The sequence below is a fragment of the Narcine bancroftii genome, chromosome 11 (genome assembly GCF_036971445.1).
Source record: "Narcine bancroftii isolate sNarBan1 chromosome 11, sNarBan1.hap1, whole genome shotgun sequence".
Classification (NCBI taxonomy): domain Eukaryota; kingdom Metazoa; phylum Chordata; class Chondrichthyes; order Torpediniformes; family Narcinidae; genus Narcine; species Narcine bancroftii.
In genome coordinates, this window is record NC_091479.1 from 94,056,080 (window position 1) to 94,080,913 (window position 24,834).

At 42.0% G+C, this 24,834-nt stretch overlaps 1 protein-coding gene across 9 annotated transcripts in view; it reads right to left on the minus strand.

The window, feature by feature from the left end:
- tmem19 (transmembrane protein 19) overlaps positions 1–24,834 on the minus strand; it is a 52,139-nt gene that overhangs the window by 23,843 nt on the left and 3,462 nt on the right. For 6 of the 9 annotated variants that reach the window (XR_011346732.1, XR_011346731.1, XR_011346729.1 and 3 more), the window contains exons 1-3: positions 1,888–2,036; positions 1,575–1,718; positions 1,224–1,337 (exon numbers count right to left, since the gene is read on the minus strand). Coding sequence is in view for 5 of the 9 variants with exons in the window: in XM_069904062.1 (XP_069760163.1) it covers positions 1,224–1,337; positions 1,575–1,718; positions 1,888–1,981 (352 nt within the window). In the remaining 4 variants the exon portion in view is untranslated. Of the gene's footprint in view, positions 1–1,223; positions 1,338–1,574; positions 1,719–1,887; positions 2,045–24,834 lie in introns of those variants that run through there. The other 3 variants (XM_069904065.1, XM_069904063.1, XM_069904066.1) reach the window with 3 other exon arrangements.

Genomic DNA, 24,834 nt, shown 5'->3' on the forward strand with positions numbered 1-24,834 from the left:
GAAGATCTTGGTCAATATGGTTTATAGTGTGAAAAATAAAAAAAATTTAAAAAAATTAAAAAAAAGGAAGATCTGTAATCTTTATTATTCTTGGTCCAAAAAAATTTTGAAGCTCAAATCAATGAATATATTCAAGGACACAACAGAACTTTGGTCTATAAGGAAGTTAAAGGTTATATGTACATCAAAGTAAGAGAAGCAGAGTCCAAGATATTAACTGAAAAACTGTGGAGGCATGAGAGTTTATATATACTTGTAATCTTTGTCAGATTGAAGTGCCTCATAGTCCAATGGTAGATTCATTTCTGTTCTCAACACAAAAATGTGATCATTTATACTCAAAAAAGTTTTAATTACATGAAAGCTTTGCAAACAGCAGAACTATTATATACAGGATAATCTGGGTACCCTTTCACAGAGTAATTTAGCAGGAAGGCAAAAAGAACATTTGGCTTTATTCTAAGAGGGATAGAGTAGAAAGGGGAAGTCTGGCTGCAACTGTATGAATTCTACAGCACATATTACCAATTGTTTTGCGAACAAATTTGTTTGAGACCATGATGTTAAATCTATCCCTCCCACCCAGAGGTTGTTATCTCTGCCTGCGACACATGGGCACCAGTCTTCACACCATCGAGGACATCTACAGGGGGGTGATGGCTTAAGAAAGCAGTCTCTGTCCTCAAGGATCCCCACCGCCCAGGCTATGCCCTCTTCGCTCTGCACCGTCGGGAAAAAGCTTGAAGACGAGCACGCAACAGCACAAGGACATCAGATTCCTCAACGGACACGACTTACTTTGTCTTTTTCTTGCACTACCTTCATTTATTTTGTAAGGTAGTTGATATAAATATTTTCACTGTGATGCTGCGGCGAAACAAACTTTGTGGCACGTTCAAGACAACAAATTCTGATTCCCGCCCCAGTTTTTTTGGCAACACATTACTTCTAAAATTATCTTTTAATCTGACCAGTGTTAGGCAACATATTGGGACAAGGACTGAACGCAAATTCAATGGCAGCCTTTCCAACTAAAGTAAACCTCTAAAATGTTGTTGATGCTGTTCTGGTTGATGGAAGAGTGAGAAAATGAAAGCTGGTAATGTGCACTACCACAAACTACATCAGATATTTTAAAAATGCCATTTTGTATATAGCAGGCTAAGAAACATTGACAATGGACCAAAACAAATTTAGCAAACATTTTGCGATGTGAACTTCACCTCCAATAGCTCCACTACAATCAAGACTTTTCCTCTTGAGTGCATGAGAAGTAATCATTAGTGGAACTATCACAGAAAACATCCATCGCCAGGGTGACACAGGTCGCAGATGATCTGTAAAAAGAAAAGCCAACAGTTGCAGGAGACGTAGGATTGAAAAGGTGCTACATTTCATTCTTTTTCTGAAAGCATTATGGTTAAAAGATTTAATGGTTAAAAGATTGTTTCCTGTTAAAAGCGTGTCGATCAAAACAATAGATTTTAATTCCACCCTGTGGTCAAAAGATTGAAAATGAGCATGCATTTTTAAGTGGGATGGGATGACATACACAAGCAGAACAATTAATTTACCATAATAGGAACTTGCTGTCATGGACACGACCCAAAATAACAACGATATGGTCACTATCACAAGGAGAATCACAATATTTGCCATCATATTTACTAATTCTCCGCACGAAGCCTCCTGACAAGAGGTGGACCCTTGAGCAGTGCCTAAATTCAGAGAGACAGAGAGAGAATGGTTGCCAAATAAAATGCATGGGCTTTGAGGGGAAGGGGGGGGGGGGGGGGCAGACAAGCGAGCAAGGATGAACCCAGCAGAGTGCACAGAGGACGGAGTGAGAACAGGAGGCGAGTGAGGCTTCAACCCCGACGACAGTACCTCTGCGAGCCTGTGGGAATACAATTACCATTTCTCTCATGGACCGAGCTCGCCCCACGCCCATCAGATTAGTTTTAATAGCCGCGACTTCCATTCAGCCCCCACCTTCCAATGTGCTGCTCCAATCACATCGAAACCCGGAAGAGACGCCGCCAACTTCCGCACATCGGTGGCGGCCCAATGAGCGGAGAGCGCCCTCTCCAGGCGCCGCGGGCTCCACCCAGTGATTGACAGCAGCGGAACCCCTGCAGGCTCCCTGGAGCGTGCATTTCTCCACCGTTTCAGAACGTTGTTGTGTCGAACACGAGGATGACACAAATGCTGTGGATGGATTCAAACAAAAAGCACCCACATACGCTAGCAATTTCAGGATTAATGCTCACCCCGGCTGCGTTTGTAGGAATAAATTCACATGGAAATAATGCATAAAATACTCCCTGGTCCAACTTTTGCAATGTAGCTGTGATAAATAGGTAGTTTTTTTTTCCAGTTAAAGGATTTAACTGTGAATTACTTGTTTGACTACCGCCAGTGGGCTGATCTCGCCTCCAACCGTGCATCTTGGCGCCTCACAGTTCGGCGGGCAGCGACCTCCTTTGAAGAAGACCGCAGAGCCCACCTCACTGTCAAAAGACAAAGGGGGAAAAACCCAACACCCAACCCCAACCCACCAATTTTCCCCTGCAACCGCTGCAACCGTGTCTGCCTGTCCCGCATCGGACTTGTCAGCCACAAACGAGCCTGCAGCTGACGTGGACATTACCCCTCCATATATCTTCGTTGGCGAAGCCACGCCAAAGAAAGAAACTTGTTTTCAATTAAAGCAATGGATTTGATTTGGCTGTCAGCCTTGGCTGCGTGACACTTTAAGAATATAAATATATACTTCAAACATCACACCAAATTTCTCAGCATATGTTCGATGATGTCAATACAGAGCAACAGTTCTGGGGGTAGGGGTGCCTTTTTTTTGTTTAAGGGTTGAAAAGAGGTCCATTAAATTCTCTGGAGTTGACATAATGGATTCTGTGGCAAATAATTAAGAAGGCTAATGGATTGTCAGTCTTCTTCACAAGGATTATGGAGGTAGGGCAGTAGGTCCAACTTTATAATGTCAGCATAATGTGAACTATTTTGTCACCCCATATGCCCCACTGTGGGGCATATGCATATGTTTCAGTGTGTGTGTGAACAGTTTCCTGAGATGGTGGAAGGTATCAGTGAGTAAACTTCTGTTACTTGAATCTTGCATCCCTAAGTTATTCAGGAAGTCTCCCGAGTAACACAGAGACAATAACATGGAGGCAGCGGTATAAGAGAACAAGAATAAAGCCATACAATTGATTGTAAATCACTGAAATATGAAGGGGAAGAAGAGAAAAAAACATTACTGAAAAAAAATGGCTGGAGGAACAGCAGTTCACCCAGTGATGGACCGAGGGGGGGGGGGTCTGAAGACATTGTTGAATCATTAAAAAAAGTTTCAGCAGAAGTGCAATTTATTATTCAAAAACTACTTTAACAATGCAACAGAAGAGAAGAAGGTCAGTTATAGACTTCTCTGGACAGGGGAGCGAGGCCTTCACTAATTTAATAGCTGGGAGCTTACAGAGGTGGAGAAAAATGATCCAGGGCAGATATTTGCAAAGTTTGCTTCTCACCTTGAACCCAGGTCTAATCATAGAATTAAACACTCTGAATTTCAAGGCTTCATGCAAGAGACTGACGAGACTGTTGATAACTTCCTCACTAGACTAAAAATTGTTGCTGCAAAATGCAGATTTAAGGATATAGAGGAAAGATTAGTTGATCAACTCATATGGGGGAGTGCCCATTCTGAAGTGCAAAAGTCTCATAGGGAAAGATAGCTTGATGGCCGAAGCTATAGACACAGCCAGAGCCTTCAAAACCACCAGGATGCAAATTAAATCCCTATCTATGCAGATCCATCTACAACAAAGAGAAGGAAGGGTTGATGCTATAAAGAACACAATCATAAAAGTACAAACCCCCAAGATCTGGAGGTGCTCTTTGATGTGTTCCATCACCAGACACTCGAAGCATTTCATAACGATGGAGGCAAAACATGAAAGTCTGCAGACACCGTCCGTGGTTGAAGTAAAACCACAATTCCTGAGAAACTCAGCACGTCAGGCAGTGTTCTTTATGCAGCAAAGATAAAAATACATTTCGGGCTTGAGCTCTTCATCAAGGTATTTAAAAAATGTTGGTATACATCTATCAGGTCAAACAGAGTACTTGAACAGCAAAGATTAAGATACATAACCAAAATTTCAGGCTTGAGTCCTTCTACAGGGTATGTTTTGGAGGTCAGTGCCGCAAGGTGGTAGTCATTGAGGCCTGTTATTGACAATGGTGACTGTCTTGAAACCTGTAAGAATTATGGACTACCACAGTGAGGTGTTGAAGATGTCCGTGAAAGTCTCCGTCAATTGGTTTGCACAGTCCTTCAGTATCCGACCAAGTATGTTGCCTGGTCCACCTGCCTTGTGTGGGTTCACCTTGGATAGGATTATCACCTCGGCTGTGGCTACGCAGGGGAACACAGAGCTTTCTTTGGCATCATCCTGTTCTTCTAATCAAAGTGTGCATGGAAGATGTCTGTCCAGAAGGGGGAGGCATCATTGTCTTTAACTCACAAGGTTGACATGTGATCTGTTACAGTCTGGTCACTTGCCATGAACAACTCGTGAAGTTGATGCAATAGTCAGACAAAGAAGGGATTTATGTAAAAAAAAGGATTATTCTGTTTAATTTTCCTTGAGGCAAAGTGAATTCAAGTTGCCTTTAAGTTTTTAAAGATATGACTGTTCAGAGTCTCTAGAAGTTACAGACGTTCTGACTTTCATTTAAAGTTACTGTCATATTATCTGTTAAAATAAGGTCTGGATCTTGCTGGTTAATGCCATTTGTTCTGAGCCGAACAACCAGTTTTTATCCTTCACAATCAAAGGCAGCACTTTCACACATGCAGTGTTGTGAGAAACAGAAGGACCTTCACAGAATTTGCTCAGACAAAAATTGAGAACAAAGAACATTTATTATACAACAATGCAAAGTTGGGTGCTTCCCCTTACCCTGGGAATACACACACACACACACACACACACACACACACACACACACACACACACATACACACACACACAGGGGCTCACCCAACTTTTATACAGTTTATTTCAGTATAGAAGAACCCTCCCCCTTCCATTCTTCTGCCTCCTGGATGAGTTTGGCATTAGGCAATCCTGTCTGCCTACTTGCTGTTTCTGTGAACTTGGATGACCAGGGGGTATTCTGTGTGTCCCATCATGTCATTGTCCTTATTCACAAACCTGCCTTTGTCCTTATTCACACCTTCCCAACCCTCAGGGCTTACTAATCTTATATGCAGAACTTGCTAATTCTGTCTTTTTCTTTGGCTTTGCTTTGCGGATGAAGATTTATGGAGGGGGTAAAAGTCCACATCAGCTGCAGGCTCGCTTGTGGCTGACAAGTCCGATGCGGGACAGGCAGACACGGTTGCAGCGGCTGCAGGGGAAAATTGGTTGGTTGGGGTTGGGTGTTGGGTTTTTCCTCCTTTGCCTTTTGTCAGTGAGGTGGGCTCTGCGGTCTTCTTCAAACGAGGTTGCTGCCTGCCAAACTGTGAGGCGCCAAGATGCACAGTTTGAGGCGATATCAGCCCACTGGCGGTGGTCAATGTGGCAGGCACCAAGAGATTTCTTTAGGCAGTCCTTGTACCTTTTCTTTGGTGCACCTCTGTCACGGTGGCCAGTGGAGAGCTCGCCATATAACACGATCTTGGGAAGGCGATGGTCCTCCATTCTGGAGACGTGACCCACCCAGCGCAGCTGGATCTTCAGCAGCGTGGACTCGATGCTGTCGACCTCTGCCATCTCGAGTACTGTCTAAGGGCTTACTAATTACATATGTGGAACTTGCTGACTCTGGTCTAAAGAAGACCCTTATCTTATTCACTTCCTACATTATCTACCCTTATCCTATTCATACTGGCTTTATTCATTACACATCCATACTAGCTTTCTTCATCTCTCATATTTTCATATTAGTTTTACTCATCTCTCACAGAGTCAAGTGAGTAATTCTCAATCCTACCAGAAACCAACATGAAATGATGGAATGGAATCTTGTTGAAGTTCCCCAGAACACGGAGAAATCGCCTTTTGGATCCCAGGACAAGATAGGACCCATTGAATTCAATTCATATTGTGGATTAAAAAAAAGAAATTGGCTTTTCTTTAAAAAAAAATTGTATTTAATTATTAGAATTGTTTTGCTCTCTTTCTTATTAGTGGCGCCAGGCAATGCTCATGGTGACTCTTTGCCTTAGAGGACACCATGTATATTACATTTTTATGTATTCTTCTTCTTCTTTGGCTTGGCTTCGCGGACGAAGATTTATGGAGGGGGTAAAAAGTCCACGTCAGCTGCAGGCTCGTTTGTGGCTCACAAGTCCGATGCGGGACAGGCAGACACGATTGCAGCGGTTGCAAGGGAAAATTGGTTGGTTGGGGTTGGGTGTTGGGTTTTTCCTCCTTTGCCTTTTGCCTTTTGTCAGTGTATTATTACATGACAATAAAAACATAAACCCTTGTTTTATGTTTTAGCTATTACGTAAAAATAAATAACTAAAAATGTTTTGATTATTTGCTTTATTTTAGTAGCTTGTCAGTGACTGAAATCATTAAATCCCATGAAAAATCTCTAACCACGAAACTAGTGGCAAGACACGGGGGCCATCAAAACATTCAACTACGGGGGTCCAACAGTGCACTGTTGAGTGCTCAGACAATTCCTCGAGAATCAAAGACCCATCCAGCCAGTGAAATTGGAGGTCCGCATTGAAATGCGCAATATTTTAAGTTTGAATGTAAACTCACCACAGAATTGGTCGTCATTTGCTTTTACAAAGAGCCCTCTAGCTAATTATTCACAATTAAACTCTCTAGCTCTGATAAGTCAGCCTAGAAGTGGTAATCTCAGTCTCAATCCAATCATCCCCTTGGCCTCCACCGATGCTGCCTGACCTGATGATTTCTTCCATTTATTATTTTTGCTCCTAATTCCTTCAGGTTTTACTTTAAAATGTTTTTGTTAGTTATTGTTTTATTTTCTCTCTGTTCTGTATTTCTCTCACTATCTTTCTTTCCCTTTCTTTAGTTCTCTTTGTATACTTGATTTGGCAATTGATTCATACCCCCTTCTTATTCCTTGCTATTAATTTCAGTCAATCCCTCTGATTGAGTAAAAATTAGGATTTCACTGAGTTAATCCATTTCATGGTTAGCGCAGCAGTTAGTGCAATGCTGTTACAACGCCAACGATCGTGACAGGAGTTCAAATCCTGCACTGTCTGTAAGGAGTTTGTACGTGCCTGCATAGGTCTTCGAGGCTCTTGTTTCCTCCTACCATTCAAAATGTACCAAGGGTTGTAGGTTAATTGAATGGAATTGGGTGGCACGGGCTCGTGGGCCAAAATGGGCTGTTACCGCACTGAATGTCTAAATTTAAATAAATGAGTTAATTACATTTTAAAATTAAAACATCTTTCATGCCTTCTGGAGAAGACTGTGTTAGTTTCTTCCCAGTCTTCTTGAAACTTGTATCATCAATATTAAAAAGAACAGATTTAGTGACATGCTCATAACAATAAATTCTTATTTTGAAAAAATTTAAAGTGTTCACAGAAAATAAATATGCACAATATTCCAAGCAAATAAAATCAATTCTGCTCAGTTCTTCATGAATCATTCATTTCATTTCCGATTCTATTCTTTAGAATTATTAACCAATCAACTGAACATTTTAGCACTTCCTGTTTTTACTTACAGCATATTCAATATTTCACCTTCTGTGGGTTTTGTTTGAGTATAATTGGTTAATTATCAGCTCATTGTGAATTTTTGAAATACAAAGTCTGCAACCAACCACCAGGTAATGAAGTTTGTGTAGATCATGATTGTATCCAATAAGCCAAAATTTTATTTTGATGCAACAAAAATGTTTATATACCGTCAATGATATAGAAATCCATTTCTACTGTCTTGTCTTTCTTGAAAGAAGAGAACTTCACTTCAATATGATATGAGAAAACATTGTCAAATAATTACTACATTTTGTCGATAGTTGTTACGTTGCTCAGATTAATGTTTAGTGTATTGGACAGGGTGCAAATCAATTTGCCTGGAGGGGTTGATCTTCTCATCTGCAGCTGATGCTGAAGTCATGCTGCCATTTGAAGACTATTCTCTCCCAAAACCTCAAGAACCAAGCTGGCAGTTTCTACTGAGACACAGTGATCCTTGCTCTATTGTGTGCTTTAGAAAACAACTAATTTCAGATATCCCAATGTGTCTCTGCAAAATCCTACAAAATTTCTGGCAGGAGAGGTGAACTAACATCAGCATCCTCTCAAAGTTAATGTACCTGCCGAGTTTCTTCAGCATTGTGTTTTTACTTCAATCATGGTGTCTGCAGACTTTCATGTTTTACTCCCCAATATGCTCCTGCAGGCTTTGAATGATAGGTCATTGTTATGAGGCTGCATGCCTCAAAACTGCCTTAGGGGAAAAAAAAATGCATCAATGACTCTTGTGAATCCCAAACCAAAGACTGCTCAGTGTAATGGATAGATATCTGGGAATGCATCAAACACTTCATGTATCTCCAATAGGAGCAAATGGAGATCAAGCAAAGATGTGCAGTTATACCACCATTCTAATCACAGAACTACCTGTGGCTGCTTGCAGGCTCTGAAATGCAGTGAAAACAAGTCACCCATGATCACCAAGGGACTGCCTGAGAAGAAACACTCGGTACATCAGAGAACACGAGTTGAAAGAGAAACAGTTCAAGTTTCAAGCGTGAATTCCTCCAACAGACCTGGGAAGGAGAGAAGACAGATTAGTTTCTTGCATGAGAGAGGAATTGGGGGAGAAGATTTAAGACAGAGATGAGGAGTTGCTGCGTTTTAGAGAGAATACTAAATCTGTGGAATTCTCTGCCTAAGGAAGCAGTAGCGGCAACCTCATTAAATATATTTAAGACACAGTAAGATAGATTTTTTTCTAATAAGGGCCATTGGGGAAAACAGGAAAGTGGAGCTGAATCCACCAGTAGATCAGCCATGGTCTTATTGAATGGTGAAGCAGACTCGATGGACAAATGGATTACTCCTAATTTTTATGTTTCTTGAGATGGGGAAAGGATGGGTAAAATAAAGGGAATATCTCCATCAGGGTGATACAAAATTAGTTAATCTCTTAGAAGCTTCTTGGTATAATATGTTACTGATAGGACGCTGTGGGATTTGCTAGACAGGCCAGAGTACATAACAGAAAAAGAAATACTGAGCCAAATTATGCCAAGAAGTGGCCAGTTTTGATAGACAAAGAATGAGTTACCTTAAGCTATAAATGCTGCAATGTGCTCAGGCAGAGGTGAGATGTTTTTCCTAAGCTTGTGCAAATGGATCTTGTCATAACAGTGCAGGAGGCAAAATGGAAATGGAAATAAGTTGGGACTTAAAAGAGCAGGCAATCAGTTCAGAGTCACTCAAGAATGCAAGTGCTGTGCAAAGTTATCACTAAATCTGTGTTTGACCACTAAATGCAGTGTACTGTATTGGAAGTGAATTGTTGCTTTACCTAGAAGGACTAATCAGCTTCCTGGATAAGAGTTTAAGACATAGTCTATTCAGTCCATCGATCTGTCCTACCATTTAATCATGATCTGATCCATTTTCCCACTCAGCTCCAATGCCCGGCCGGCTCCCCATAATCTTTGATGCCCTGGCTAATTAAGAACCTATCAATTCCTGCTGCAAATACACCCAATGACTTGGTCTCCACAACAGCTTGTGGCAACAAATTCCACAGATTTATCACCCTCTAGCTGAAGAAATCCCTCTGCATCTCTATTCTAATCGGATGCCCTTCAATGCTGAAGTTGTTCTCTCTTGTCCTAGACACTCCCACCATGGGAAATAACCTTTCTACATCTACTCTGTCCATGTCTTTCAACATTCAAAATATTTCAATGAGATCCCACCTCATTCTCCTAAATTCCAATGAATATAGGTCTAGAGCTGTCAAACGCTCCTCATATGATAGCCCTTTCATTCCCAGAATCATCTAAGTGAACATCCTTTGAACTATCTCCAATGTCAGCACACCTTTTCTTGAATGAGGAGCCTAAAACTACTCACAATACTCCAGATGAAACATCATCATAAAGCCTCAACATTATATCCCTGCTCTTCTCTTCTATTCCTCATGAAATGAATGCCAGCATTGCATTTGCCTTCTTCATCACTGTTTGGTGGGAGGTGGTGGAAGGACAGGTATTATCTCTCTTGTAGCTGAAACTATGCCATAAAATGGGGCGTGGTTGGTGAGGATGGGAGAACAGAGGAGGGAAAAGGAAAATGGCCAATCCCTTTGAAATGCCGAATGAAAAAGTGTTCATCCAGTTAAGTAACATCTACAGTATTTTGTTATTTCCATTTTGAAGCTGGAGATGGATATTTCTGAAGTTATTATTCTTAAATTGCGCAAGCACATACATTCCCCATTTTGTATTACTCATCAAAACTTTGTGTGCCTGGAATTAAGGTGAGAAGGGAAAAAAATTTAAAGGGACCTAGGGAGGAAAACTTTTTTTTAAAGCATACTTGGAATGAGGTGCCAGAAGAAATGGTAGAGGTGGGTAAATTATGACAATTAAAAGATATTTTGACAGGTATGTGAAAAGACAACGTTTAGAGGGATTATGGGCCAAACGTGGGCAAATGGGACTCACTGTGATGGGCAACTTGGTTTATGTGAGAAGCAGAGGTGCCTTCACAGATTTCACTCGAGACAAAAATTGAGAACAAAGAACTTTTATTATGGTATTACAACAATGCAAAGTTGGGTGCTTCCCCTTACCCTGGGAATACACACAGATACTGAGGCTGACCCAACTTTTATACATTTCATTTCAGTACAGAGATACCTTCCCCCTAACATTCTTCTGCCTCCTGGATTGGTTTAGCATTAGGTAATTCTGCCCACGTTGATTCTAACTTCTTATCAGTTTATGTGCCTTCCTGCAAACTTGTTAGCCGGGAAATATCATGTCTTTGTTCTTTACTCATTAATCAATCCCCAAGACTTGCTAAGTCTGAATTCCGGCTCCCGGTCCTGGAAACTGGTGCCCTGTTTGTAGTTCATATGGAGTAAATCCTGTCACAGAACTTACCGAACTCCTTACTGACATTAATGCCAGGGGCAACGCATCCACCCAATTTAGTTTGGTCCGTGCCTGTACTTTCCCGATCTTACTTTTTATTGTTTGGTTCATCCTCTCCACTATTTTCTGCCATGTTAATGCCTTCATGGGTAAACGTAACATTTGGAGCATTCAGTATCTTTTCTAGTCTCGTCTGCCTTAACGAAGTCATTGTAAATGCTGTGGAGCTCACAAATGCTACAATACTATGTGTTGTTAATACTGTCAGGCCATGTCCCCTTACTATGTGTGCCACCTTTTGTAGAATCTTTGCTACTCCTGCTGCATGTCTTGTACATGGTGGGTGTCTGTCTTCCGTTGGGTCTAGTGTGATACTCCCATACATGAGCACACATCTTCCACCCCCTTTTTTTCTGAAAAAGAACACCATCAATTGTGTGTGCTTTTTCAGAAACATCCAAAAAGAAAGGTAGTTTATAATTTGGAATCGCCAAATCTGTAGCTGTTGTAAGAGCTTGCTTCAATAGAATAAAACTCATCTCAGCCTGTGCAGTCCAATCCAGTGTAGCTCCCAGGTTCCTCATCCCCTGCTCATTCACCAAAGTTCGCAGTGGATGTGTTAACTCACCATACGATGGGATAAACTGCCTACTATACCCTGACAAACCCAAAAAGGAAAGCATCTCCTTTACTGTCTTTGGTTTTGGATGATGTAGTATTGCATCTGCCAAATAGGGGTGTAATCTGACAGTTCGAAGGTTATGGGATCAACCTGCTGACAAACACCCACATCTGCTGATCCCACTGACCACAGGTTCTCAGGGAGAGAGTCTAGCATCTTCTCTCTACCATGAAAGCGTTCAATCTGTCTATGCTCAAGGAGGACTTGATCATGTGTCGGAGACAAAATTCTGTATGCCTGACCAGATGAGGAGAACTGCACTGCCGGTATTTGGGTGTCAGACCAGTCCCTTAGGGACTTCCAGTTCCGACACATCGGTCCCAAATCTTTTGCCTGATGAGTAGTGCCAATTGCAAGGGTGACATGAGGAATGGCCTCACCTGCCATCTCATACCATTCCAGCTGCTCAGATGTCAGTGCCACCGCAGCGGCCACTCCCTCCTTTCCTATCACTATGTAGTCCGAATTAATTTCCCATTGCCTGCCCTCTACCTCTTCATAAAGGGCATGCTGATACATTTCATCCCCATCCCTATCGTAAAAGAGGGTCATATGGGGAGGGTCCGAGGGAGGGGTATACGGGTGTAACGACTGGATCCACGGCTTCCATTGATTATAAAGCCTTAGCAGCCCTCCCTTCTGTGGGTCCTCAGGTTGCAGCAGCCCCCAGTAAATGTCAGCCCATTGTCCCTCAGACGCGGATCCTCCAGCTGCCGCCAACAACATCTGAGAACTGGAATGCAGTGTAGTTACTGAACAGTTCATAGAATATCCATTTGGAAAGGTAACCTCTATTCCGCTGGGTCCACAAAGGATGGATGCTCCGCACTTGAACAACAAGTCTCTGCCCAAAAGATTGGTAGGGCATCTGGCTGACAAAATGTACTGATGTGTAAAAGTCTGTCCTGCCACAGAAGTGACTAGTGGTGTAGAAAACGGCAGATTTTCTGGTGTACCCGAGAACCCTATCAGCTGGACGCTAGAGGATGATGTTTTATCTTGAAACTCAGCGCCAGTGAGTGTTGAAAACCTGGCTCCCGTATCCACTAAAAAGGATACTTTCATGTCCATAACTTTAATCTGCAGGAAAGGGTCTGCCAACCTAGCCTGCTCATGGGTGCTCGGGCTCCGTCACTGTGGGCAATATTGCTCCTCCTCTGTCAGCAAAGGGAATTGTCTCTTTGGAGCTAAAGCCGCATGGGGTGCCTGCTGTACCGGGGGTGGCACTGACGATCTCTGGGACTGGACCCAATGCTCATTTTGTGGTGGTCCATATCCCCTTCCCCCAGTGTCCCGAGGATCCCAAGCCAGGGGGCAGTCTCTCTTCCAGTGTCCTGGCTGACCGCATACAAAGCATACGGCTGGCTGCATTCGTGGAGCACCCCGACCTCTCCCTCTTACTCGGAATCCCCCCATTGGACCTCCCATTCTGGCCACATAGGTGGGACCCGGTGCCCAATATGGGGCCGGGTGCCAAGTCATATTATTCCCTTGTGGTGGCTGCGTTGGCTGCTGAATCATCTGGTTTGCACCCTTTGAGGAAATCTTTTTTGCCTCGTTTGCCTTTTGCCTAGCCTCTGCCAATTGAAGCTTAAGGAGTTGCACTTGTGCCGACTCCATAGTATGTTTGTCCTCCTTTTGCTTAGCCCTGTAACGTTTCATGTGATGGGTCAAATGTTTTTCCCATTGCTCACTCGAGCAGCCAGGAATATCAGGGTTATTCTCTAATGCCTCCCTAACTACAGCTGGCAGTCCACTCGTTACTGCAGCCCTAAAGAGTGTAGTCTGCAAGGGATCTGTGGCTGGGTGTACTCCTGCCTTATCAGTCCAACTCTCCCTACACTGACTCAAAAAAGTCGAGATCTCCTCATCCTCCTTTATGGAAAAGGTCAGGGACTGCATGACACCGGGGGAAAGGGGACTGGACTGTGATTTAACTGTGTGTTGCAGCTTGTCTGCTAACATTAGCATATGTATCATCGAACTTGTGAGTTGCAGCCTGTCTGTGTACATTAGCATATGTATTAACTCTCTCTCTCTCTGTTACATGTACCATCCTGACTACCATTCTGTCTGTCTTTGTCCCACCATGTCCTTTGTGCTATCGCTTCAAAACTCCTGTCTTTAATACCTGTGTAGGCTAAGATACAAATTAGATGTACTCCACTAAAGCTGTTTAATTCCCCTGGTCCGTATTGGGATCCCTTATATCCCATTATGACTATACATTAAATCTATGCCCTGTCTACATTCTAAAGGAGCTGAATTGCAACCTCTGCTGCCCCTATTCCAGGGGGGCTTAAAACATTAACGAACAATATTCCAAAGAAATTAGTAAACAACAATGAACAATACATGTAAAGCTCATTAAAAACAGCATTAAAATACAATAAGAACTGAATAAAGCACAATAAATGTAAAGCTCATTGAAAACTGCAACAAAATACAATAAGAACTGAATAATCAAAAGACAAGTAACATACAACAATAACTGAATAAACCATTAAAGAAACAAAAAAAATGTTAAATTACGGCACTTTGTAACAATCTGACTTTCCTTTGTGTTAGTGTAAAAATTGTAAAATGAAACACAAACCATATTTGCATGGGTTTTGAATATGTTAGACCTTATTAAAATGCAGTTGGAGCTGCTTGTCTGTATGGGGCACAACCCTCCAATTTGTTAGATTGAGTACATAACAGACATTGCAGCACAAGAGCCCCTGCAAGAGAACTTGAAACATATTCAACCTTTAGTTCTGCCTTAAGTAAAATGCCTTGTGCCACAGCTCACAGGAGCTGGCCTTATTTAAAACAGTCTGTAAAACAGGCACCAAAAAAAGTTAAAAGATGTTCTTATGAAGATTGCACACACAATAATTTAAGTACAGGCTAGTTTCTATAATATTCCACTTAAAAGTTCTGCTGCATGAATCCTGGAGCTTGTGGAGTCATTATTGAATCAAGAAATATTGGTGCCATGCCAATCTCATTCTAACATGCCAATTTCTCCAGTCCTTAAGTCAAGATGTACTGAATAGCATCTGGTACAAGATCTGTGAGTTCTTAATGATATTATTATTCTTATGCACCCAATTGTTCTGAACGATGCCACCAATTTAAATCATATTCCACCTATTGCAGTACTCACACAGCACCATAGACCCGTTCGCAGGTTTATTTCTCCATTAAGCTGAATCCAGTTGCGCAGGATTTACCTCCGTGATTATTTACAATGTAACTTCCGCACTACCGGATTTAAATATAAACCTGATGAATGGGGGAAAGTTATCATGAATTAAATAACAGCGGCAATACAGAGAAATTGTGCTGAGGCATTAATTTCACTCCAGAGGAAAATGCACCAGAGAAATGAATGATTAAACTTATAGGAATCCCCAGAGGTATCTTTATTCTCCAGAGGTGGGTGATCTTTAAACTCACGGACCTTGACTGCTGAATGTGTAGAAGAAATGTATTAAATGTGTTGATAGGGCTCCATACCTCTAACTGCAAGACAAGAGCCTGAAGCCTCAATTTCAAGTGCCACAGTGCACTTAAAGGGACATGCACACTCCCCCTTCAACTGGCTGATCCAGCCACTTTACACATCAGATCCTTGTCCTTTTGCCTCATGTTCCTGCACCTCCTTGGCTGCTTCCCTCTCTGCTTCTCCTAAGTACCGTACCAGTCGGATTTTTTCAAATCCTTGTGGCACCTTCCCCTGATTCTGCAGCTCTCTCCATATCTGTTCGTATCGTGCCATAGCCTGTACCTCCTCTCCCTTCGGTACTCCTCCCAGTAATTGATCCCTTGTTTTCTCCCACTGTCGGTTTACAGATAGGGGAACCCCTCTGTCTCCCCCGAGCTCTTGCCCTACATCCCTATATACTCCTTCCATCTCCGTTCTGATCTTTAACCCTTTAGACTTCGTGATTCTGACACCCTGCAATCTACTTCGTCCCTTCCCACGTTGTATAACCACTAGATGACCAGCAGCTCCCTGAAAACAGGTGTTCCCCTTCAGGGATGATCAGAGAGAGAGAGCCAGGTGGGGGATTATGTGTCTCGTGGTTGTGTGAAGTGTCTGTTTGTTTTGCGGTTAGTCTGTGTACACAGGTGCCTCACTGTGTGACTGCCTATCCCCACTGTGTTTCCCTGATCCGTATTCTAAATACCTTGCCTCTATGCCTTCTCTACTCTGTAAAACAGTACAATCTGTAACCTCTGCTACCCCTTTTTCAGAAGTACTTAAAACATCGTGAGTAATACAGTGATATACACAGCAACAATACCAGCGTGCATGAAAAAACAGTTAAATGCCGAACACCTTATACAGATACTTATTACTATTATGGTACACGATTCTTAAACAAATACTTATTATACACTACTATGGTACACGATTCTTAAACAAATACTTATTATACACTACTATGGTACACGATTCTTAAACAAATACTTTATTATACACTACTATGGTACACGATTCTTAAACAAATACTTATTATACACTACTATGGTACACGATTCTTAAACAAATACTTATTATACACTACTATGGTACACGATTCTTAAACAAATACTTATTATACACTTACTATGGTACACGATTCTTAAACAAATACTTATTACACACTATAGAAACAAATAACTATAACACAATACACCTTATACTACTTGGCCAAGTGTCTAAATCTACCTCTCGAGATTGCTACAAGGGGCTCCAACCCCGTTCTACTAGAGGGACCTCAACCTCCTTAGAGGGATTCCAACCGGACCTCAACCTCCTTAGAGGGATTCCAACCTTTTCCTAGAGGGACCTCAACCTCCGTAGAGGGATTCCAACCTCCTTTCTGTTTTATTCTTGTCTTTAACTAGGTCTTTTGCAGAGTAGTGACAACACACAATTTTATTGTTGCCAATAGCAGAACTTTGTTTAAACAGGCGTCTGCTTACCTCCCTTTGTTGAATGGCCATTTGTTGTTATCACCACACCACAATCGACCGGTGTTTCGTATCTTTTTCTTCCGTCACTTCTCCATCTTCATCACGTCGGGGTCACCAAATTGTTGGACTCTGGCTTTAACTTACTCTTAATTTTAGTCTATGTGTAGTCTGAGTCCAGCGCGTTCTTTGAATGAAGTGATAGGAGAAGGTATTCGGTTCAACAGTCAGTTTATTACACAGCACAGCACAGCACAAGAATAAAACTTAACAGAGCTCTGGGTCAGTCTGTTAGTTCATAGGTCACCTGCCAGTGAGCTACTCCCCGAGACTGACCCCTATTGTCCAGTTGGCACAGTTTATATAGGTCAATCTTATCACACAGAACAAAAGTTGTTTTCCCTGCTAGATCTTTTTGCATAAGGGTTATCACAAGTCATCTCCTGTTTTGCAGATTTCTGGGGTGTAGCATTCCCATGTTAATCCTCCAGGCCAGACTATCCTGTTGTTTAGATCTGAAATTAATTCATCCCCAGATATTTCTAATCACCATTTGGTCCCTGTCTGGCCAATTTCTGCTGTTCTCTTTAACACCTCCTCGTGCCTTAATCTTCCTCCTAGACTGGTTTTCCATTCCCTTTGATTCTTGTGGGCCATTCTTTGTTCTGATCTGGCCTGTGTCTCCTGTGCTACTTCCCACCTCCTTCAGTTGAGCATTCCTCCTAAATCGTTTTATGCATATCCTCTCCCTGTATCTTGGGAGCAACCAATTTTGTTCAGCCAACTTTGCTCCATGCTGTGACAGCCACTTAGCCACATTCCTCTTTCCCTGACTCATGCAGTACAAATGAACTTATTGATTAATCATTTATTTCTTACTGTTTTAACCCCTAGATTCCATGCAGTAAATATACACTTATTAATTTATCATTTATTTCATACTGTTTTAACCCCTAGATTCCAACACTTGCTATCCTGTTTTGAAGATCCTTATTTTATTATACTTTTATAACCCTTCCTCCCATTCCAGCATCCCTTCACCTTAAGTTAACCCATAATACTGTTAGAAATTAAAGTACCTTTAAAGAAATTGCTCGAGACAAAAATTGAGAACAAAGAACATTTATTACTACAACAATGCAAAGTTGGGTGCTTCCCCTTACCCTGGGAATACACACACATACTGGGGCTCACCCAACTTTTATACAGTCAATTTCAGTATCAGAATGCCCTCCCCCTTACATTCTTCTGCCCCCTGGATGGGTTTGGCATAGGTAATTCTTCCTGCCTACGTGCAGTTTCAGTACACTTGGAGGACCAGGGGGTATCCTGTGGGTGCCCCATCATGTCATTGTCCTTATTCACACCTTCCTGATTCTCTGGGCTACAGTCTCTTGATATGCAGAGTTGACTCATTCTATCTAGGGTTGGCTAATTTCATATGTATAAATCTGTGTATGGTTAGCTAATTAGAAATGTATGACTTGGTACTTCTGTCCAGGGCTAGGAGACCCTTATCTGATCCAGACTACCTCAACTTCCTACATTCTATTGTACCTTACCATTCCTTATCTTAGTCCTATGGTCTTGTCACAAAGGATAGAAGATTCTTATGTTAATCGTGCTGACTCTGCTTTCCTGCATCCTAAGCCCCAAACTTATCCTGTTTGAACTGGTTTCAGCCATTTTACTGATGAACTTTAGTTTCTTCCATGTTCATAATTTTAGGTCAATTTTCCCATCTCTCACAATTAATGGGGGCTCGTCCGGGATCACACTCCCTCCACTGACAGAGTACCCCGACGACGAGAGTAGGTGCACCCCGGCTGATTCAGCTGGACTCACGGGCGACGGGTGGCTGGTCAGTGGAAGAAGCGAGTGATATCCGAGAAGAGGCATTGAGAACAAACGGCGGAAGGACGCGCGCTAGAGCAGTACTGCTAGAACTCGGTAAGAGTATTTTACTTGTTCCTAAGCATGGGAATAGCGGGCAGTAAAGATGAGAGTCCTGACACAGGACGTGACCACCAGATAGCTACATACAGCCCGCTTGGGTTGATGTTATCTGAGTGGGGCACAGGAAAGACCCGCGGTAAAGACAAACTGACGATGGTCAGGTATTGTTGTAATGAATGGGTTAAATACCCGGTTAAAGGGAGCTCCGTGTACTGGCCAAAATTCGGATCCGAGGATGAATGGATGTGTGAAGCTTTGAACTTATGGCTCTATCAAAACCAGCCAGACAATGTTGAGAGCAGGGAATATGCAGCCTGCTGGCTCAAGGGATCCATTGAACAGCTGGTTTTGAATGAGAAAGAATTCAGGAATAAGAGAGAGGAGGAACCTCTTGTCCCTGAACCACAGGGTTGGGATGTGTTACATTCCCTCCCTCCACCTTATGTTCCTCCTATGCCGGCTCCTATCTTTCCTTCCCCTCCTATGACCTACCCTTCTGCACCTTCCCCACCTCCCCCACCACTAGAGAAGAGAGAAGAGAGCAGGAGTGGTATGATAACTTGCTCACAAAGCACTCGATTACCACCTCTGTTGGCAGGAGAGAGAGGTAACTTTAATTCAGAACAGCGTGAGACTCTTCAGGAAGAAAGGGCAGAACCCTTTGATTCATTTCCCAGGGAGCAGGAACCCAGACCTAATAAGCCAGAAACCAATTGGATGAGACCACTGCGGGAAGTTCCCATGGGAGAGGGTCTCGGTTTCGTAAATGTGCCCCTGACCAGTACTGAAGTGTGTAACTTTAAGAAAGAACTGACCTCCCTGATAGAAGATCCCCAGGGATGTGCCGAACAGTTAGACCAATTTTTGGGACCAAATATATATACAATATGGGGGTCTCGACATAGAATCCCCAGCAGGGGAACAATTGGTACTAACAGGTTTTGTTACCAACTCAGCCCCAGACATTAAGAGAAAATTACAAAAGACAGAAAATTGGCATGAGCAGGGAATAACCCAGCTTCTACAGATCACACAAAAAGCATTTGTCCAGACATCTGAGGATAAGCAGAAAGCAAAGGCTAACATTTTGATGCAAGCAGTTAAAGTAATAGTAGATGAGTAACATGGAAAAAGGCAGGGACTGTGTGCCAGCTCCTGAATGTTGGGAGAAGTGCAGGGAGTGGGAGAGTAGAGACCAGAGATAATTTCATAAATCACGACTTCCCACTTCAGTCACTGACCATTATTGATTAAAATTCATTCTAAAAATTAAATGTCATAAAGGATCGTTTATCAATACTGTAGAATGAGCGAATTTAACTACCAGTTAATTCCAATTTATGAAATAAATTGTATTCAAATGTGATTTTGCACAGGGAGTACCTGAGAGTTGTGATGTTATAACATTTGCAGGGAGAAATGTTTGCGCAAATAGGGTGAGTTCTACACGTCTTATTTTAAGTGTATGTAAGATAAAGAAAGGATCTGATGTGTAAAGTGGCTGGATCAGCCAGTTGAAGGGGGAGTGTGCATGTCCCTTTAAGTGCACTGTGGCACTTGAAATTGAGGCTTCAGGCTCTTGTCTTGCAGTTAGAGGTATGGAGCCCTATCAACACATTTAATACATTTCTTCTACACATTCAGCAGTCAAGGTCCGTGAGTTTAAAGATCACCCACCTCTGGAGAATAAAGATACCTCTGGGGATTCCTATGGGGATTCCTATAAGTTTAATCATTCATTTCTCTGGTGCATTTTCCTCTGGAGTGAAATTAATGCCTCAGCACAATTTCTCTGTATTGCCGCTGTTATTTAATTCATGATAACTTTCCCCCATTCATCAGGTTTATATTTAAATCCGGTAGTGCGGAAGTTACATTGTAAATAATCACGGAGGTAAACCCTGCGCAACTGGATTCAACTTAATGGAGAAATAAACCTGCGAACTGGTCTATGGTGCTGTGTGAGTACTGCAATAGGTGGAATATGATTTAAATTGGTGGCATCGTTCAGAACAATTGGGTGCATAAGAATAATATCATTAAGAACTCACAGATCTTGTACCAGATGCTATTCAGTACATCTTGACTTAAGGACTGGAGAAATTGGCATGTTAGAATGAGATTGGCATGGTACCAATATTTCTTGATTCAATAATGACTCCACAAGCTCCAGGATTCATGCAGCAGAACTTTTAAGTGGAATATAATAGAAACTAGCCTGTACTTAAATTATTGTGTGTGCAATCTTCATAAGAACATCTTTTAACTTTTTTTGGTGCCTGTTTTACAGACTGTTTTAAATAAGACCAGCTCCTGTGAGCTGTGGCACAAGGCATTTTACTTAAGGCAGAACTAAAGGTTGAATATGTTTCAAGTTCTTTTGCAGAGGCTCTTGTGCTACAATGTCTGTTATGTACTCTAACAAATTGGAGGGTTGTGCCCCATACAGACAAGCAGCTCCAACTGCATTTTAATACGGTCTAACATATTCAAAACCCATGCAAATATGGTTTGTGTTTCATTTTACAATTTTTACACTAACACAAAGGAAAGTCAGATTGTTACAAAGTGCCGTAATTTAACATTTTTTTTCGTTTCTTTAATGGTTTATTCAGTTATTGTTGTATTTTACTTGTCTTTTGATTATTCAGTTATTGTTGTATTTTATTGCAGTTTTCAATGAGCTTGACATTTATTGTGGTTTTATTCAGTTCTTATTGTATTTTATTGCAGTTTTCAATGAGCTTTACATTTATTGTGTTTTATTCAGTTCTTATTGTATTTTAATGCTGGTTTTAATGAGCTTTACATGTATTGTTCATTGTTGTTTACTAATTTCTTTGGAATATTGTTCGTTAATGTTTTAAGCCCCCCTGGAATAGGGGCAGCAGAGGTTACAATTCAGCTCCTTTAGAATGTAGACAGGGCATAGATTTAATGTATAGTCATAATGGGATATAAGGGATCCCAATACGGACCAGGGGAATTAAACAGCTTTAGTGGAGTACATCTAATTCGTATCATAGCCTACACAGGTATTAAAGACAGGAGTTTTGAAGCGATAGCACAAAGGACATGGTGGGACAAAGACAGACAGAATGGTAGTCAGCATTGTACATGTAACAGAGAGAGAGAGAGTTAATACATATGCTAATGTACACAGACAGGCTGCAACTCACAAGTTCAATGATATATATGCTAATGTTAGCAGACAAGCTGCAACACACAGTTAAATCACAAGAAACAATCCCCCCCCTGCTTGGTCACTTTTCATCACCCCATGAAAGGGAGCACCAGTTTCCAACAACGTGAGCTGCTTGACACTTTAATATCAGGCTCCAAACAGCCTTCGGAGATCGGTGGCCCTAGGGTTCGGGGCTGAAGAGGACATCAGATACGAGCCACAATCAAACGGAACCGCCTGACTACTGCTACTCGTTCGCTGCTGAAGGCAGCGCTTCTCATAGACTGCTACTCGTTCGCTGCTGAAGGCAGCGCTTCTCAGAGACTGCTACTCGTTCGCTGCTGAAGGCAGCGCTTCTCACAGACTGCTACTCGTTCACTGCTGAAGGCAGCGTCTCTCACAGACTTCGTCGGGACAACACTTACAAAAGTCGTGTGCTTCAAAGACACTGCTTCAATATTTCAACGTATGGGATGGACTAGACTCTTTACTGAGAACTGGAGCCTGATACTCCAAACCCTAATAAGCAGCTGGACTCACTCCCCTGACCTTCATGGTGCTCCCCTACCTAAAGACTTTACACAGACATTACAATTCGGTTATTGACCAGCTGGGTAAAACTACACCTTACACTTGAAAGATCAGTGTTACTGATCTAAAAGAAAAGTGAGGAGTGGGGGGGGGGGGATCAGTCACACTGACACTAGTAACCAAAGATCAGTAACACTGATCATGGTGAAAGATCAGTATTACTGATCTAAAAGAAAAGTGAGGATTGTGAGAGATGGGAAAATTGACCTAAAATTATGAACATGGAAGAAACTAAAGTTCATCAGTAAAATGGCTGAAACCAGTTCAAACAGGATAAGTTTGGGGCTTAGGATGCAGGAAAGCAGAGTCAGCACGATTAACATAAGAATCTTCTATCCTTTGTGACAAGACCATAGGACTAAGATAAGGAATGGTAAGGTACAATAGAATGTAGGAAGTTGAGGTAGTCTGGATCAGATAAGGGTCTCCTAGCCCTGGACAGAAGTACCAAGTCATACATTTCTAATTAGCTAACCATACACAGATTTATACATATGAAATTAGCCAACCCTAGATAGAATGAGTCAACTCTGCATATCAAGAGACTGTAGCCCAGAGAATCAGGAAGGTGTGAATAAGGACAATGACATGATGGGGCACCCACAGGATACCCCCTGGTCCTCCAAGTGTACTGAAACTGCACGTAGGCAGGAAGAATTACCTATGCCAAACCCATCCAGGGGGCAGAAGAATGTAAGGGGGAGGGCATTCTGATACTGAAATTGACTGTATAAAAGTTGGGTGAGCCCCAGTATGTGTGTGTATTCCCAGGGTAAGGGGAAGCACCCAACTTTGCATTGTTGTAGTAATAAATGTTCTTTGTTCTCAATTTTTGTCTCGAGCAATTTCTTTAAAGGTACTTTAATTTCTAACAATACTTCATTTTTAATTAGCACTTGCTTGACTCCTCACATTCCAGTATCCCTTACAATCCACCCTTTTTCTTTAGCTACGCTTAGTTACCAATAAAAAGTCTACTTCATCCCACACCGGACCAAGGTTGCCCTGTCTGAACCTGGGCATGGGAAGATTTTCGAACTCCTGAAGAAGTGTCTTTAACCGCCTGACCGTTGTGAGCATTGTCCTTAACCAGTCTTTCACAAACGCTGCCTTCAGCAGCCAACGAGTAATCGAGTTCCCTGACTTACCAGATGACCAAAGTATTTAACTTCTGATTGAACAAATTGTAATTTGGATTTTCCCACCCTGAGACCCTTATTCTCCAGAAAATCCAAAAGTTCAACAGTATACTGTTTAGCTAATTCATACGCTTTTCCCGTAATTAACAAATCATCAACATATTGTATCAACTGATAATTCTCTCTCCGAGGAGCCTCATCTAGTATTTGTTCTAAGACCTGACCGAATAAATTTGGTGATTCCGTAAAGCCCTGGGAAAGGACCATCCACCGATATTGATTCTTGCGTCCAGTAAAAGGATTTTCCCATTCAAAGGCAAACATGTCTCTGCTCTCTGTTGCTAACGGACAGGTCCAGAAAGCATCTTTGAGGTCAATCACACTAAACCATTTACTATGTGGATCGATTTTACCCATTATTATATAGGGATTAGGTACAACCGTGTGACGGGTGAGAATAATTTTGTTCAGCTCCCTCAAGTCCTGCACTAATCGATAGGTACCGTCTGGTTTTTGGACAGGTATAATTGGGGTATTAAAAGGTGACATACAAGGTTCGAGTATACCATCTTTCACCAACTAGTCAATTACTGGCTGCAGCCCCTTTCGGCCAGCCATAGGAATTGGATACTGTTTTCGTCTAATTACTTGTTCAGAATCTTTTAAAGTAACTTGCAGGGGAGGAATATCTAACACTCCTCTATTCCCTCTTTCTGCCCATACTCCAGGATTTATTAGTTCTCGATCTTCCTCGCTTAATACATACAATTGAACCCCGATACCTGATTCCTGTGTTCCTGTAAATCTCGTCCTAACAAACAAACTCCAGCTTGGGGAACTAGTAAAATATCCTCTGTTATTACCTTTTCTCCCATTTGTATTCTTACATCTCTTAATACAGGGACTGTAAAGTCTCTTCCTCCTACGCCCAAAATCATCACTGTCCCCTCTATCCTAACACCCTCGGGTGGTTGTAAAATACTAGACCGGGCTGCCCCAGAATCTACTAAAAATACCATCTTGTCACTGTGGGGTCCTATGCTTAAATTTAACAATGGTTCTCCGTGCAGCCCCACGGTGTGTATTGACTGAGAACCGTGACCCCCTCTATTCATAATCCGCTTCCATCTGTCTGACTCTGGCTTTACCCTACCCTTAATTTAGTCTATGTGTCATCT